This window comes from Taurulus bubalis (genome assembly GCF_910589615.1).
Source record: "Taurulus bubalis genome assembly, chromosome: 5".
NCBI classification, from domain to species: Eukaryota; Metazoa; Chordata; class Actinopteri; order Perciformes; family Cottidae; genus Taurulus; species Taurulus bubalis.
The window spans coordinates 7,957,024-7,976,028 of record NC_136593.1 but is presented as its reverse complement, the minus strand read 5'-3'; the positions used below and the strand labels follow the sequence as shown (position 1 = coordinate 7,976,028).

The window sequence follows — 19,005 nt, the reverse complement described above, 5'->3', positions numbered from 1 at the left end:
ATCCGCAGATAAAAATAGTTCCAATACAAATGCAATTTTTATTCCTGTTTGAGTCGTGTTTGCTAAAAACTGCAGTGCCCAGCTGTTTCACTGAATGACTTTTATTTGTGTTAAACTATATGTTTGTGAACCTTTATTTAAAGGATGTCTTCAGATGAAAGTCAGTGAGAGAACAGACACATACTGTTGGTTATGCTCTTTTTTTAATGGGATTCAGAATAACACAAGCCTTACAAAAAACATTTGACACCCATGTATACCAGATTACAGATAGTATATGATGATTGTAATGTTTGTAAAGTGTCTTTGAGTATTTTGAAAAGTGCTGTATAAATAAAATGTATTATAATTAATATGTACATACAAGAAAACACACAGACAACGTTCACAAGCATATATTCATTATATTATTTTTCTCTCTAACAGCTAGATGGATGTACTGTTGCCGTCACATGCATTCTAACCATTGTGCATGTTTGTGCTTCCAGTTCATGTGAAAGCGGGAACCTGTGAGGTAATTGCCGCACACCGATGCTGCAACAAGAACAAGATCGAAGAGAGATCCCAGACTGTCAAGTGCTCCTGCTTCCCTGGACAGGTGGCGGGAACAACAAGAGCGGCTCCATCTTGTGTAGACGGTACGCCAGGCTTCTCATTATAGTTTTGGTAATGATATGTGACTGACTTCTGATTAGGCTAGAAATGCAGGAACCAAACTGTCAAGCCTGTCACAATGCTTTGGGTGCTTATTATCTGGATATGAGAGGTTTATTGTATGTAAGAAGAAAATAGAATGTTGTGATCACGCCGCCGCGTCTCGAAGGCTTTATAATCCTCAAAATCAAATCGCCCACCAGTTCATTCTGTTGTCGAGAGCATGTCAGACCTTGTGTTCGGTGGAGTAAACAGAAGGTCAGGTCATTTAATATCATGTCAAAGGTGGCCTCAGTTACAGGTGAATCGATCCCTATCTCCTCTCCTCACTGTAATGGCTCCGTCAGGGAATTCCTCAGATTTGACAGTTCTCTTTTCACTTTAGAAATGTCAGGGGAAGCTGTTTCTCCCCTAAAGGCCTCCTCGGAGCAACTTAAGACCTTGATGCACAAACCTCTGCGGCACGCTTTGTTACTCCTCCGACATGCCAACATTCACCCTCCTCCCACTGCACACACCTGCTCACAACATTCACCGGCTTGACGTTGACCCAGCGTCCTGCAATTCAGACCTGAAAACACACTGGGGCAAGACTGACAGATCTCCTCTATGTGGCAGAAATCTAAACACGCTCACCACTGTGATGTATATAGAGACCAAAATGTTCTCTTTGACTGTATTCTTCTCCTCACAGCATCCATAGTTGCACAGAAGTGGTGGTGCCAGATGCATCCCTGCATGGATGGAGAAGAGTGTAAAGTGCTGCCAGATCTCAAAGGATGGAGCTGCAGTACAGGAAATAAAGTTAAGACAACCAAGGTGGGTTTGATTCACAAAAATGGTACATATTCTTTTATTCTGATGAGTAAAAGTCTGGCCGGGGCCTGGGATAATACCAGTTGTAACACAATGTGACCCTAGAATAATGGAGGAGGGCTAGATACGTGTTTGAAAGAGAAAGAAGCAAGATAGCACTCGAGGAGATTTTTTTTAATCAACTTCAGATGAGTGCTAGCAGCAGGAGCAGGAGGCAGCAGGAGAGGAAGATGTGACTCACAGGGGAGGGTGTTTCTTAGAAAGGAGGGGTGAGTTAAGTTCAGCTATCTATTTGGCTACATCTTGTAATTTGTTTTGGAAAGCTAAGTATTGTCAGTTTATTGTATTTTTACTTAAGTTGCTCATGTAGGTGAAGTAGATCATGTATCTAGAAATCGGGCCACTCAGGGATCAAGCAGGAGGGCAAATCATTATTCACATAGCACTGGAGAATCAGTGTTAATCTGTACTGTCTGTCATATTGTGAAATATGTCACTGATATACTGTGCAAAGTCAAGTCACAATGCTGTTATTATGCTCTATTATTTCTGTCTGAGCTCATCGGAGAACAATAAATGAACAAAAAAGGTGCAGTAATATGATGCATTGCTTGCTGCCAATTTCCAGAATTTGAATTCCCCACATGGGTCCATGACAGTCGCCAAAATTGTCCAATCAATGATTTACCTGAAAACAAGACACCAGCATGCTGTTGAAGCCTAAATATTGTTCATTATTACTTCCCTGGAGTGAGTGATTGCAGAAAATAATGGAGATTAGATATTAAATGAAGGGACAACGCTATTTTGTCTTCCGTCTGCATGGACTTAAAGTACAATTTCATATAAATTACAGAATTACAGGGTAGAAAGGAGGTGTGTCAGATTAATGCACATGAATAACAATAATTATATATAATGAATAAAATCAGGAATGAACTCTAATTTGAGAACAAAATGTATATAAAAAGATCAAAATAAACACAGAAACAATCCTCTTGAGACTCACAGTTCTGAGTTTGTGGTTTAGGTGAGAAATGACATATGGACGCATGTGGCACACGCCAACGAGGAATACATTGAAAATCAATTATCACCTCTCTAATAATCAGTGTGATTGTACACAAGTGGGTTCAGTGGTACAAATTGGAAAACATTCCCTGTTGGGAACAGAGCAGAGATCCAGCTCACATGTCTCCCTCTCATCCTCTGGGTTTTTGCATGAAGGGTAAGAGAGGAGGCTGGAGTCGGGTCCCGCCTTTGAACAGTCAGAGCAGGCTTGCATATCACTTCAAAAGTGCCAGCGAGAAGCAAAACAAAGGCAAGTGAAGGCAGGAGAAATACAAATAAACAACAAACAAAAATCCCCCCAGGAAGCCACATTGTCGAGTCGGATGTGCTGAGGCAGGACAGGAGGGCTCAAGCTGTAGCATTCCTGAGATTAATAGAGGTTATCTGGACGCGTGTTTTGGGTTTCAGGGTGTGGAAGACCTGAAGCGGATGGTAGGTGAGGAGGGGGGGCCACAGTGGCCCCTTAGCCATCCATCACAGCCTAGTGTTTGACTCAACAAACGCCTGTAGTTGAGCTGCCTCTTCCATAATTCATGGCTACAGGAGGCATGGACGAAGCAGAGCTTTTTATTTTAGCCGGGTTAATAATTCATGGCCTCTCATACAGCCACGGGAAAGCAGAAACAGAGGCACAGACAAGCAGGGGTCCAGGTGGCGAGTAGAACCCGTCAGAACCTCGACTCTTTTTTTGATTTGGGAGTCAGCGGGGGTCGCTCCATGCTCATGGCCCTGCAGCCTCCTACAGAGAGCCAGCGAGGGACTGCCTGTGTATGCTGGAGGACCCCTGTACTCAAGCTTCCTGGACCGTTAACATCATTCTGAGGAATAAACGGAGCGTTCTGCTGAAGATTGAGCTCAGGGTGTGTTGCCTTTGAGAAAGTAATACCACTTCTTTTAAAATGACTTACCTCGGCTGCATAGTATCCGGCTTAGAATAATAGATAACGTACAAATGTGTTTGATTATAGATACATTTTGACTTATATGATCGTTCTCCCACACCCATGGAGCCCACACTGTCACTAACTGCACTCAGAGAAAAGCAGAGAGAAGGGTTTACAACAAAAACAGGTTAGAAAGTAGAAGCCTATACAGTGTAAAAGTCACTGCATCACCTGGCGATCAAGACAGAAGAAAAAAACAACTCTATATAAAGACCTACTCTGCTTAACACTTTTCCTGTCAAGCCGAGTAAGTCTTTATTCACTGTTTCAATCATTAAAAAGCAAAAGCAGCATGTGTATATACCTTCAGTAGTTAGCATAGTAGAGAATCATTCTTGGCGGGTCTGCGTTTGAGGGGTGGGAAGTGCTGAAGGAGCAGTTGTCCAAGCAAGTCTCAAGGTGAAGTCCAAGTGAAGCAAATTGCAAGTTACAAGCCTTTTAGGTCTGTGAATGCATACTATTTAAATTATTTCATATCTGAACGTTTCACATAACTGTGGTCCTGATCTGAAGTAATTTGTGTGCAAAGACTGCCGGTGGCCAGGGGAACACTCCAGATCTAAAGGTTTATGGTTCTTTAAAGTTTAGTCCAACAACAGCCAAGTCAAGTCTCAAGTTCACATTTGTGTGACTTCAAGCCGCACTTACCTTCTTCTTCTTTTCTTCTCTTTTTTTATACAAATTAATCAAATTACTACAAAAAAAAGATGAAATTAGTTTAATCTGATTCATCATACAATCTTTTTTTTGTATATTGCATTGATGTTAATTTGTAATTTATGCAAAGCACTTTGTAACTTCAGTTTTGAAACATGCTCTATAAATACTGTTGTCTGGTAGTTTAAATGAGAAACTATGAGCTAACGTGTTAGAAAAAGAAGACAAAACAGCTTAAACCTTTTATTTCACATTTTCTCAAAGTGGATACATAATATGAATGTAAACAAACACCTCAGTTGTGGTACATGCCATATATAGTCCTAGAAATGATTTCTTCTTTAATGTCCAGCGGTGGCATTGTTGATAAAGAATGATGGTGTCATTTCACCTCCTGATGAAGTCGCATCAATAAATCAGGCAACGTAACACCCTGCAGGCTCCTTCTTAGACAACTCCAGTTGTTCGCTCTTCCTCTGCATGTCCGCCAGCAGCTAGTTTTATAGTCCTGCTGGTAATGTCAAGGATTATAACCCTGGCAGCTCCGGCTTTTCACTTCCTATCAATCAGAGATCAAAAGAACCACAGAGCCTTCCCACTTGACAGGTGCTACGATGCTTGTTCAGAATATGTTGAGGTTTGGTGATGGATAGCTGTCTGAGGTGGATTTCCTTTCGAGACCCAATGGAAATAAGCTTTGACTTTTCAGAGCCAATATCGTTTAAAAGATACTACTAGCCACTGACTTCCATGCTTGAAATGTACCATTTTGTGCTTTTGTTTCTTGTTTTTTAAGCCAATTGTACTGTGAACTTGTCACTGTTAGTGGGCGGAGAGAAACTTGCGCAAATTTGCAATTCTCAATACATTTTGGACCACAGTATGCATGCATGTTGCTCCTGGTTGATAAAGGCAGAAGCTCATTAAGAAGTCAGCTCCTGGACTGTTGCTGGGACTGACCTCTAGATGCGCTCTCTAAGTAGAGGATGCTTATAGGTGCAGTTGAGCGGTGGGCTTTCTGTGAGAATGCTTAGTTTAGAAGATAGATAATAACCTAGTGATCTTAAATCCACAGTGTTTTCTATGACTGCAGGTACATTCCACACAAGACAAAAGGTTTATTTCTCATAAAAAAATATAATAAAACAATCTAAGGACTACTTATATTGTGAAGGCATCAGGACATCATTGGAAATGAAAGAGAGCAAAATATACTTTTCCCACTGCAACTGTTGCAGAGTGGGGGTGTAGCAAGGGAAATGGTGGCAGTTGCTGCCGACAGTCATTTTAAAATACAGTGTGAGTCAAGTCTAAATTAAGGTGAGATTAACAAGCCAAGACTGATTGTTTGGGACAAAATATTCACATTCTAAGCATCACTATGAGGCAGTAACTCGCATGGAAGTGCGTACTCCACAGATTTAAGCCGCTCTGCAGTGCAAACAGACCAGTAGGAGTCACTCGTGCGGTGACAGCTACAATCCCTCACTGGCTTCCCATCCACAAACACTGTCAGCTCCATGTGGCAGCAACAGAATTAAACACGGCACACGTCAGACTCTCCTGTTGCTTGACATTACTCTAAAAGAAGTGAGCAAAATTCTCCTGTATGAGAGGGTTTATTTGCAGATCTTTCGGAAGCTGTCGTCTCAACCACTCTACTAACCAACTTCAATCAACGTATTATTGTATACCTCTTGAGGTTTTTAGTTGTATCAAGTTGAGCAGTTGTTTAAGACAAATCAGTGCTTGTGGTTTCAATCTGCTTCCAAATGTATCTAATCTTTGCACTAATAATAAGCCAGTGTCACTGAAGTTGAACCATGTTATGTGTTGATTGTAGCGCAGTGGGTTATCAGTCAGAAACAGTGTGTGAATGAACAGATATTTAGGGTTAAAAGGCTGAAAGACGACGTGAGACGTTTAGTCGATGGATAACCTGAGAAGAGGCTCCTCTTTTCATTCTACTGACGATTGATCTGTTTTTTTTATAGTAGCTTGAGACATTGCTGGAGGCTGACCTGACATGCAATTTGCAAATTTAGAGCAACATTGAAACCATGAAAGAATATTCTTTAATAAAAGTTAAAAGGGATTATACAAGACGAGTGCATACAATGCTGAAAAAATATATAGTTTTTTTATTTTGTCTCGATAGTAATGAGCATGGGACACACACATGTGCACATGAACACTTGTGTGCTTCAGTAGCTCTCCATCAAAGGTAGGGTCTTAGCACCTACAGCTGACCAGTCAATTGTGGTCTTTCATCCTGAGGCAGCTTAAGCGTCCGATCCTGAGGATCTGCCCTCTGTTCTCTTGATTCCCCTTTGTGTGTTTACTCACCGATCGGCCTCACATTGACAAACCACGGTACCACGGCAAGCTAATTGCTTTGATAAGACTTCACTTGGCTTCACACGTTTGTTCCAGCTGCCATATACATTGCTTTGTTCAGTGAAGTTAAGTGAAATCCCCTTTCAATGCTGTTCCTGCAATTACAATTGGGTTCATGTTTGTGTATCTCACTATGTTTTCATGTTTCTTATATAATGAGAAAGAGCTCAGAACATTAAATACACTACAGAGTACATTATTATTATCAGTGCAACAATAATAAGCATGTTTGTAAGAACATTTATTGGTTGACTATTACGACACTGGAGCTGAAATATGCTGAATATTTCGGCTTTCTAAAAACATTTTCCTCTGATAATGCTGTGACCAAATAACACGGTCAAACTTACTGTTTGTCCACAGCCGGCTGCTGCAACAGCAGCAAGACCGAATCATTTTCACATGCTCTCTCACACTGTGGTTCCTGAGGATTGTCACATGGACGTGAAAATGAAATTGTGGCTCTCCGCACAGCAGGGCGCTGTGTCTTCGGCTGCAGCTCTTAGCAGAAAAATCTCACTTCCACAAAATATTATAATTGTATCGCTCGGATGAGTGATTGCGAGCAGTAAACCCCTCGCTGGTTCAACTGGTGAGACTCCACCAACTGCTAATTGAATGACAGTAATGTGCAAGTTTATTTGTGTGTGCGTGTGGGTGTGTGTCTGTGTGTGTGTGTGTGTGTGTGTGTGTGTGTGTGTGTGTGTGTCTCACTGCTTCCTACATCAGAAGGCAAGTCAAAAAGTTACATGTGTACTACTTTTAAAGGGACAACCAACAACACATTCACCTCCCAGAGTTTGTTTAGTGCTCTGCTTAAAATGAGGGTCGTACAAACGGCATCTTTCTATCTTTTAAATTAATATTCATGAATAGTCCGAGAAAACTAATGCCAGCGGTGCGTCATCATGAATAAATTATGTTATTTGCATTACTGTATATCTTCTCATTTCTGCTGCGTAGCACCGCAGATGTTTGAATTATAAACAGACCAGCTGGGAATACACTCACCTTGAACCTGTCACAATTTTGACAGATGGGCTCATGTGAGATGTGCAGCACAAAAACAAGAGTTTACTTTAATGAGATTACATTTGTCACCTTCCTAAAATAATGGCCTAAGTCATTTTTTTGACAAAGAATTATTTCTAAATCATCTCCTCCCCTGGCCACCTCTGGTAAAATTGCCTACATCCTCAGTTGAACAGATCATGCGATTCTACCCCTATAGTATAACGGCTAATCGGCTAATGTCAAGAGTGTGACTTAGGCCATTTTATTCATTTAAGTCAAAAGACAATGTAACTTAAGCAATTTTACAAGCTTTTCAAGATGGCATTTTGAAGCTAGCATTTAAGCTAGCAATTTAGTTAGCATTTTTGTCAATGAAAATCTCACTCGAACATAATATTAGTAATCATAACATAATTTGACTGGTATTACAGTATGCCTGTTATGCAGTATCTAGAGGAAGCTTGTGCACCCCTATTACATTTGGTCAAGTTTTTTGTGTTTTCTGAAAAACCTGAAAAGGAAGGTGACGATTTGGAAGTAGAGCTGAAATGATCAATTATAATATTATTATTATATAATCCTGCCTTCACTTGCCTATAATTATAATAATAGTCAATAGACCAAAACCTGATTGAGTCAGCCGCTGTTTGAGCTAAATGCTAACATCTGCATGCTATTATAAATACAATGTCAATTCACTGATGCTTAGCAGGTATTGTTTACTCAGTTCAATTTCTCGCTTGTCATATGTGAATTTTTGCTGGTTTTCTTCGTCTTCCATATTAGTACCGTAAATTAAATTGTTTTGGGTTCTGACTGTTGATCGATGAAATTGAGCAATTTGATTATGTCAGCTTGGGCTGAAGGGAATTGTGGTGGGCATTTTTCCACATTTAAATGGCTTTCAATAGGCCAAACTATTTATCAATTAATTGAGTATTTAATCTTCAGATTAATTGATAATAAAATGAATACAAAAACTGACGAAATCTTCTTCTGATCCCGACCTCTGTTTTTCTTTGCTTTCTCTGTCTTTGCAGGTCACACGATAGTCCTCTGTTTCAAGGATAACCTAGTTTGAAACCAGACGTTTGATTCTTTGACCAACACCGCGGGACATTTGGATATCATGTGTTTTTGAGGATTTGTGGAAACCAGGGACCAACAAGGACAATAATCACGGACATTCCACCGAACGAATGGAGGAAAAGGACCAGGGAGCATTATATCCAAAAAATATTCCTGACTTTAGATCCAGCATCAACAGTAGCTGTCTCTGAACTCTACTGCCCACCAAATCTCTCTTTGTATTATAGTTTTATTCCTATGGACTAGAAGACTCAACCATGAAGATATTTATTGACCTAAAGACTATGGATTACACCAGAAAAAAAAACATCCCTAAAACAAAACCATGTGATGTGAAACTTTTGTGTTATTTTCATGCCACAAAGAGCCCCAGGACTCATGATGCATATCTGTGTTGAAGATCTCGTGAGATCATAAGCATTTTTCATTCCTTTTAGCCTTATGGAGCAGAGATATCTCTTCTGATTCTATTTTTGTTGATTTGAAGCTATCAAGTGTTTGGCTTTCTTAAGTTTGTTAGGATGTCGAGTCTTGTTATTAAAGACAAAAGACGATGCCACAACAATAAAACACAGAAAAAATGTATTGATGAAGGGTCAACACAGCTGAGTTCTGCCAAATTGTTTTAATGGTATCTGTTGTTTTCAAAGCCTGGTGACTACCATCGATTACAAATGTCAATATTATCTCAATAAATCTAACTCAAAGAATATCACTGTTCAGAAAAATTGGGGTTTTTACAGTCTGTGTTAATGCTCTTCGTGTACCGGGCCAGAATGCTGTGTCGGCAGGAGCTGTTGAGGCTTCAAATCAGCAGGTCAAGCAAATAGTTTGACAAAAAAGGGGGAGGAGGAGGAAGAAAAAGAGGAGGAGAACGCACAGCGAACCAATGTTGTGTTGGAACTGAAAATGTGACATTCAGCAAATGTAAAAATGGGCCATGTTCAAAAATACGTGGGGAAAACCTCACGGCGCTGTTTCTTGAACAGTCTTCACAGAAAGCCATCTGAATTCTGGTCCGGGGAGACGCTGATAATTAGCTCTCACTCGAACACAACCCCTAATCCTACTTGATACATTTCCAAAACTAGATGTGATCATCATCCAAGCCTACTTTTTATTGTGTTAAGTTAATGCTACCCATCACCAACCAATGATTGCTGATACGGTGATGACTCCAAACGGGCGTTGCCTGTTAGAAATCCCCAAAAGGATTCTTAGTGCGTGTCATTAAAAGCTTACAGAAGATAAACCTTCAGTCTGGGCAGCAAGAGGCTCTTGAAGACAGAAAAAGACAAAGACCAAAGGACAAGAGAAAAGAATGACATCGCCCTAGTGGCCACCCCAGCTGTTGGGACCTGTGCAGTCCAATGGCAAGTTAGACGTCCATCCATTTTGACAACGTGTATACCGTATAATGTGGTTACCATCATTACTGATATCAACATGCGGCTCCATTCCCCTTTTTGTGGAAGCAAACAGGTTTGAGGCAGGCTGCTCCGAGGAGGAAGATGCATTTGTATTTCACCTGCATGCGTCATTTCCCCCTTGGGGACAGAAACCACGGCATGAATGTACAGTGCATCATACAGGGACCCCTCATCTGATGTGATAATAAGAGACATTTCTGAAATGTAATTTCTCTATAGCTGTCATGTTTATGACTGCAAGACAAACATCAAACGACAACTGTGTACGAACACAGCAACTCTAAAAATGTTGCTCCGGCTGGCTGGTACAAAGCAAAGCATAATGCCACCCGATGAAGCAGAGAAAGCTTTAGTCAATTGTAAGGGTGTCTAGACTCCAAACAAACCGCTGCTTTGTGGGGAATTTCATATTTTGTGAGTCAATTTCCATCGGTAGTTGAAACAGTGCATTCGTAGCAGAATGCTCCTTATACTAAACATAATTAATTAAGCAGAAATGTAGATGCTCGCTCCCAAAGATCAGACCCGAGGGACCGGCGCTGAGGGGGAGGCGTGTGTGTGTGTGTGTGTGTGGGTGGGGGGGTAGCTATGATTAGTGATCCAGGTTGCCTCTTGTTTGGTTAGAAATCATTAAATTACAGTAATGACTAATTTCTCATTCCTGCATGCAATTCGCCCGAGACCACCATGGATTTAATAAAGAGCAGGCGATGAATTACAAACAGCGAACGGCTGAGGAAAGGCTACGTGATTATACAGAGTAATTCAAAAGTGCATTAATAAAACAATACAGAAACATGGCTAAATCATTTGAGATAAAGGCTATTTGCATAATTCATTAAGATTAATCAGACCAGGCAATCCACCACGGTGCTCCGAGGAACGGGGAGAGGAGACATGAACCCAATCCCCTGGAAAAACCCTTTCTATCTACAAACAATGATACAAATCTACCCTTGGATCAGAGAATTAACCTCTGTGCACTTTACAGCCCCTGCAGTGTTGAAACACAATCCTTCAGTCCTACACCTTTATGTGAGCTAATATTCTATTAATAATGAAAGATCCTTTCATACCACAGCTCCTCCGGGATTTGTTGCGCTGCCATAAAAGACCTTCACAAAAGTTGAATGGAAATGTATTCCGTGTGTTTGGAAGCCGCAGTGTGGATCTGACGGCTGGCCGTTTGACAATTCCCTGTGATGCCATTGACTTCGGTGTTTCATTCTCTGCAGCACAATGAGTCGAGCAGGATGCACATGGGATGAGTTTGGCAGTGGTCACGGATCACAAACTGTAGATAAGTCACTTGTTGTGCTGGGGAAACCCACCTGTAGCCAATACAATCCTCACTCCCTATAAGCTCCTAGGCGACTGATACGGATGTTAAAAAAAGAGACATTTTCTCTCTTGCTGAGTCTGATGAGAAAATGTTTTTTGCTTATTGGTGGGGATTACTTTTGGCTTTGCTGGTTTGGATGGATTGATTTAGGTTCATTCGGCAGTGATTCCGACTGTCGTCTGTTCAGTAGTGAGTTCAAACACGTTCTCACTAAATATGGCAGCTTGGCCTGTAGCCCTGTGCTCTCCGTACCCCTTCAGCGTGGACCAGTGTTGCATTACATGCAGACGCTGTCTTTTCAAAATAAACCTCCGTGTTCACACGAAACATCTTAGTCAATGTTGATTTTTTGCTTCAAATGGGACAAAAACACAAGTCTCCTGGGTGAAAGTCACATTTTTGGGGGAATTCAACCAACTTCCCCAACTTCCGCCCCATTTGGACTCAATCTATCTTTACACTTCGTAGCCTGACTTTCTCCTTTACTCCTGTTATAATTATGGCCAATGAAGGCCGCCCTTCACATGCAAAACTCACACAAGAGTGGTTCTTGGAGCGATATAATTTGATTTGGCGCTTAAGTGGAATCGAGACGAGGAAACAAAAACCTGAACCCACTTCATGGGTCGTGTCTGATGGCGTGACATGACTTTGGCGCTTCTGACCCTTGTAGAAGCGCCAAGCATCAATCATGCTTAAAGGCCATTGACCTTGCTGGTTCAAGCTGTTACTTTCTGTTCAGTATTGTATTAAACGCGCCAATAGAAGCACTGTGTATGAGGTTAATAGTTCATCACTCACAGATGCGGGCCGAGTTATCAGGTCATGATTGTTTATGTGGCTTTTGTGGTCTTTTAAGCAGGAAATGAATGTGTAGTGTGTCCTGGTAGAGATGACAATAGTGTGGGTACTCACCAGAGTTCATCAGTATAGTCAGTTCAGTTGGTGATTTTTTTTTCCAGCAATATCTTATAACAAAATAGCAAATATGACCTCATTCAGAAGAAAACCGTATCAAAGGCAGAGATATTATTATATAGGCCTTCCCTTACATGTCAAGCATTTGAAAGACAATATGATTCAGTGTTAGATTCTCTCATACATGTAATACTGACTGTCCCGTCAGTAGCTTAGCCCAAAACAGTGAGTCTGGTTCTGTAATGAAACTGTAATAAAACCTGCCAACCAAAGCTCACAAACTAGTAGGTTATATTCTGTTTGTACAGTCCGAATAAAAACTGAGGTTTAAAAATGTCAACACGACGTCTCCACTGCTTCCCTGTGAACTTCACGGAGACGCAACACATTCTCATCTCGACTTGTCACATGCTGACGCTTTGTTGTCACTTTCTAACACACTGGGTTGCTATTGGTCGCCTTATTTTTTTACAGGTATTACCGGGAAATCAAACTTGTCAGCTAACAAAAGGCAAAAAAGTAAATAAATGTATTTTCATAAACGTCAAACTGTTCGTTCACAGCAAGCAATGCTGTTTGCTGTACTGGCCATTTCCTAAATATTACAGTTTTCTTCTCATTAAACTTCTCAACTGTAACTCTTCCTAATCAAATTCTTTGAGGTAGGTTATGGAATGTATGTTATTAACTTAGCTGGTTTCATTGCAGGTTTTATAGACTGAAATTTCTGAAGCTGTTGATTAAAGTTCTCCCACTTCTTCTCCCTGGAATAAATCCCCTGGTCAGCCAGCTGAAATAGAAAATAGTATTAAAATAGTATTTTCTAGCTCTGGTTGGGGAGGTGCACACATGTTATTGGAAGTGGATGACCCAACTCACCAATCCTAATTGTAATGGAAGTCCAGCAATATTTCAGTTCAATCGTATTTCAGAGTTACAGCGTTCTATTTGTAGTATTTATTGTGTTTATTGAGGGATTTCTGAACTCTAAATTAATTTGGATGAAAGCACAAGTGAATATAAACTGAAGACAAACAAGCAATTTGTTTTTTCAGCTTATCTAAATCAAATAAGATTGCAATCAGAGATTGGTTGAGACAATGTTCCTCTGAAAGAAAAAAAAACATTTTGATCTTGAATGAGGAAGGCCTTGCACTTTAAGAAATGTGCACACAGAAAACAAAGTTTTCAGTTACACAAACACCATCTGCTAGGTTTACCAGGGTTTTTGACAGGATGAATTAGTTAGAAAAACTGTCAGATACACCAAGCAAAATTAGATTTTCTCATTTCATAATGAAAGCTGACAGCCTGTAATGAAAAACCGCTCGATCTTCAAACAGCCAAGATGAAGTGTAAAAGTATGGCTGGAAAACTTTCCCGCTTTAAAAAAAAAAAGTGATTGTGTTCTCTCTTTTCAATATCTGGTGTATTTTTCGTCCCTAAATTGGATGCTCTAATTCAGTTTGGGTCGGAGTTTGATGTTATTTCTGACGGCTGTTTGTGTTATTCTCGTCTTCCATAAGCAGTTTATTTTGTAATGAGTTGTGTGTGCGTGTGTCTCTCTCTCTCTTTCCTTGTGTGTGTGCACACCGCTGTGACCTGAGGCATAATGGGATTATCCTGCTCAAGGCGAGATGTAGATGCCTTGAATTCTAATATCAAAGTATTCCTCACTGTACCTGACACCTCCTCCTCTCTGTGTTTCTCATGCCTGACTGGACTGAGAGGCGATTAGCACATGAATCACAACGCAGCCCCGCAAGCTGTTTCGGCGAGTCATTCACACATCCTGCTGAGGCTTCCTATCTAAAGTTGTTGTATTTTTCTGGTATATTTACAACAGCACATACTGTACCTTTACGTGCGCATATTCTGTGTGAAGCAAGTGTGTCCTCAGGAAAAAAAAGCTGCAATCTGACGGAGCTGCTCAGCAATTCTGAGGCTGTGCGGCCGTCCTACAGGCGCCCGTGTCCAAGTATATGGTGTTGACAAGACATTAGTGCTGGCTGGTGCATTTTCTCTCACCCCTCATCAGAGACACTCTCAGCTCCCACACTGCATTATCACAAAGCCCTTGGGTCAGAGGAAAGGCCCTCTGTAATTTGAAAAGGAAATTATCTTTTGTGGAACTTACTCAAGTAGACCAAACGCAGTAGGAGAAGAGGAGAAGAAGAGGAGAAGAGGGCAGAGGGTGAGTAGGTGTCTATAGGCAAGGGAGAGTTGATGGAAAGGTGAAAAGTACTACTGTACTTTCTCTCTTGGCAACCTGAGAACAGGTTAATGGGAGAGAGGTTTGCAATCATCTGATATCTGGATGGGCAGAGAGGGAGAGGCAGAGACACACACAATGACATTCTGATGGATTTCTAACCGCCTTCTTTTTCTCCTTGGCCCCATTTTAAAGTGCGTAACTGTGCGTTTAGTTATTTATTTACCTTGTTTCTTGGATGCCGCAAATAGCATCCATTTCTTTGCTAATGGTCAGGTTACATTACAGCAGGAGCAGGGCCAGCCCCTCTACGACATTTATTTGATGATTGAGGGCACTATAAGAGGACGCGAGAGAAATTAAAGTGTTTTTTTTTTATATTTTCTTTTAGAGGAAAGGTAGGGTCATGGGATCCTCTGCTATGTTATGTAAATGTCCCTCACTGCTCACAGGATGCATATTAATAACTGTTCCCCTTTTCATCTAGCACAAATCATCTTTTTGAGATCAAATACGACACCAAATAAGGACATTCCCTTCAGCATGCTAACACACAAAACTGAGACAGTGAACATGTTTCATAACAACACAAGATTACGTCTGCTAAAAGCATGCTGATGATTGCATTCAGCTGAAATCATGACAATATGGTGGACACTCAGGTAGAAGTCGTACATCCCTTTAACACAGAATAAGAAAAGCTTCAATAACAGTTACAGTGGAGCAGTTGTTGAGAATCAGACATAGAAACAAAAAATAGTGCAGAAAGTGTGAATTATCATGTTTGATGCCATTTGCAAATAGCTTCAAATATGATGCACAGAAAATTAGATTACCCACACAGTTGAGGCTGTTTTTTTTTACTCAGGTTTAGATGTGAGATTAATGTTTAAAGGGAAAAAGATGAGGTCCGAGAAAGTTCAAGCTTGTTTAAAATGTTTAATTCAGTTCTCTCTCGTTTGATATGTGGGTTAGTTTTTCCCCACATTGGGACTGACTGAAGTTCACGCAGCCATATGGAAGTGTGCAGGTGGACCTCGGTGATTAATACAAATGATTTATCAAAGTAAATAGCTCGAGCTGCTCTACTCTCCGCTCTGAGCCAAAAGAATGATTTAATATTTGTGGCCCGTGAGGTATAGGGGAACTTCTTCCAACAGATGTTCCTGACTAATTATCTATTGTTGCGCGGATCCCATAATCCTTCAGTTCCTCTGTTGTCTTCCGGTGGGAGCCTGGTCATCCCCGTTTCATATCCTCGGCTTGGTCTCCACTTACCTGGGGCACTCCTCTCCATCTGTGAAGGGAACCAGAGAGACAGAGAGCGAGACGAGCCCACCAGCAACACACAGCGCCGCACACACACACCTTTAGCTGTCATTTTCAAGAGCAAACACCTCTCTTTCCTGCTGCTTAAACTCAACGGGAGAGAAGTTATATAAAGAGCAACAGTCTACAGCTGTTATGTTTAAGTGTGCTTTGCAAAAAAAAAAAAAAAAAACAGCTGTAGCGTGGCATACTATGCTTTGATGAAGCCATGTGGTTATTTATGGAAACAGACCTTTGAACATTTATGCTGGTTAGGCATTTTAAAGGGAACAAGCTATTCATTCAGATTAAATGTATGCGTCCAATTCAACAAGTAGGAATAGAAATAAGAGTGAAATAGCATAAAACTGAGAGACAGAGTTTTTTTTGCTCTTAACACCGTTCTCTACGATGAGCACGTTGGCACATTTATTCCCGATGAATAATTTAACGAAGGAGCGTTTACATGGAGAGCAAATTGAAATAGTGTGCATGCGTTCAACAAACACAGCCTGAATATTTCAGCAGGGGTAGGTCAGAGAAAAAGGCCGGGGTTTAGCTGCACAACACGCAACGACAGAATACGTCTGGTTCGGTCAGCTGTCTCAAAGTCCCCAGCTTTAACTGTACGAGCATCTTCCATTCGCAGTAATGGACTAGCTGGTTGAGAAAAGCCTCTGTGTACACAGAGAGGGCTCCAGCAGCACCACAGACATCCCAGGCCACGGCAAAGCAGAGCTAGAATGGATTAAGATGCGCTTGGCTGCCTTTCGCAGTCCTGTCAATGTGGGCTGTGGCTGTGGGCTGGCGCAGATCACAGAGACGCAGGAAGGTCATCGCCGCTGGGAAAAGGAGGCAGAGAAAATATTGTCCTGACAAGATGTAGAGTGACTTCTGCAACCCGAGGCTTGTGTTTCAGATTAAACCACATTGGCTGATAGAAGAGGAGAAGTCAGCGGAGGTGTGAAAGGGTGGGGGGGTGGGCTTGAAGGGTGTTGATGCCGCCACTCTTGAATTCGCATCCCCCTCTTTTAAATCAGTTGACATCAAAAAGCTTTGAAGGATGCCTGATGAAACACAGTTAATTTCCTCTCCATCTTAAATTAGTTTCACCTCCGCACCCATGGTGTTAAATGTTCGGAGAAATGGTGTGCCATTCATGACTTAGTAATGCGTTCCAGCATTTCATCAACAAAACTGTACAGTAAAACTAATGTATTATGCATAGGGGTTTCTTCATAACACAGTAGACTCAACAATTCCTCATATACATACAGCTACCATAACATAGATCTCTGCAATGATCTGTATCACACATCATCCTTGCTTTTTGTGACACTGTTTTTAGCCCAAATTCTGGAACACTGGAGATGTTAATCTTTTCAAAAATGTGCCACAGATGTATTGTTTCATTTTTATTTTTAAAGGTGAAGCAATTCCCTAAAATAGTTGTGCTCTGTAGTCTTTTTGTGTGCAAACGTCACTCAAACAGGAGTAAATAGTGCATTTCTTGGAGTCTATTTTCAGCTGTGGATTAATACACATTTGGTGCTCTCTTGAGTGCAGTATGGTGCATGAAGAATTGTTTCAAAAATAAATGAAGGTGCTAATGTTCCTACTAATGAGAAAACATGTTACCCAGTGCCACATTGTTGCTCACTGACATGTATTTAATAGTTTTTGATAGTATTTAATATTTTTTACAACAATGTAGAAAAATATACTATATCAGACTTTGGCCACAGGGAATTCTTGATCTATTAATTCTCGGTTTGGCTCTTTTTATAGGATTTGTTTACAAATAAGAAAATACACAACTATCATCAACCCTGTACTTCAAGCAAATCATATTCTTTTCGTACAATATTTCATGCATTCCTCTCCTGTGACAAGCATCACTGTCCCAGAGGTGGTGTTGTCTAAAATACAAAAAACGGACTTTTGAATCAGATTTTGAGACAGCTCAGCATAAATGCCGACATTTTAAATCATACATTTAAAGCAAGCAGATTCATTATAGATAGACTGTATCCGATAATAGACCAACGGTTCATCGCTGAAGGGGAAGCGTTTTATCTGGGTAATGTTTCATGCTCCTCGTTGGGTCCGCCCCGTCTTGTTTTTTTTTTTTACTTTATCATTCATTAGGCCTGCCAGTTAGGGAACCGTCATGCATGTCTTCCTGTTTATTTCTCCGTACATTGGCAGTGGAGGTGCAGTCCTGGCAAAGTCCAGAAGGGCCTCAGCAGCACTCTGCATTAGTTTGGCTGATTCAGGGTTGTTAGCCATTTTTAATTTCCCATTAGACCCACAAAAGCTCTATTCATGTTCTCTCTCAGGTAACTCATTAATTTGCTGTGATGCATATGAGATGGCGAGTGAGGGTCTTTTGCCAAGAGTTGGCTAGAATTTTATGCATAAAAGAAATACAGAGTAGAGCAGATGGTTACATTAGGGAATTATGATACTGACACAATGCAGCGTGTGAATATGTCTGTGTGTGTGTGTGTGTGTGTGTGTGTGTGTGTGTGTGTGTGTGTGTGTGTGTGTGTGTGTGTGTGTGTAAATACACTACATACAATCTATCTGTGTTTATTATATTCTGATATTAAGGAGCGATAGTGTGTGTAGATCCCATATCACATGCATGTGTGTGTGTGTGTGTGTGTGTGTGTGTGTGTGTGTGTGTGCGTGTGCGTGCGCTATAGTGCAGAGAAGGTGCTTTTAACAATCGCCCGCTGTCTCTTCAGGTCAAGAATGAGTTACAAATGTAGAAAATGAAAGCAGAATAAATCAAACAGTAAGAGAGACATCAAATCTGGGAATGTTTGGAGCACAAAGAAGGGGAACGCTATAGTGTCAGAACAAGTGAGGCCGAACAGAAGGCATGGCGGGCTCCACGCTGCAGGACTCTGCTTTCATTGGACTCCATGTGAGTCTCAATCCACTTGCCTTTGTTCAGCCTGTTCTCTGACCATGTTTTACTTCGCTGTATGCAGTTGGAGTACCTCTGTATGAGTTCTATAAACGCACTGCAAGGTAAGTGGACTCTGTGGTGGATTTCATTAAGTGATATAGTCTCACAGACATGCACAAATGCAACAGACCTCATCACTTTAGCTCAAGCTAGGCATAATAAATCTCAACTGCTCT

General features: G+C 41.0%; 1 protein-coding gene across 1 annotated transcript in view; it reads left to right on the top strand.

The window, feature by feature from the left end:
• LOC306736627 (chemokine-like protein TAFA-2) overlaps positions 1-19,005 on the top strand; it is a gene marked incomplete at both ends in the record, with an annotated part of 91,038 nt that overhangs the window by 24,731 nt on the left and 47,302 nt on the right. Inside the window, 4 exons of the mRNA XM_079218279.1 lie at positions 489-638; positions 1,349-1,495; positions 2,950-2,973; positions 3,149-3,309. Of these exons, the coding sequence (XP_079074405.1) occupies positions 489-638; positions 1,349-1,495; positions 2,950-2,973; positions 3,149-3,309 (482 nt within the window). The remainder of the gene's footprint in view (positions 1-488; positions 639-1,348; positions 1,496-2,949; positions 2,974-3,148; positions 3,310-19,005) is intronic.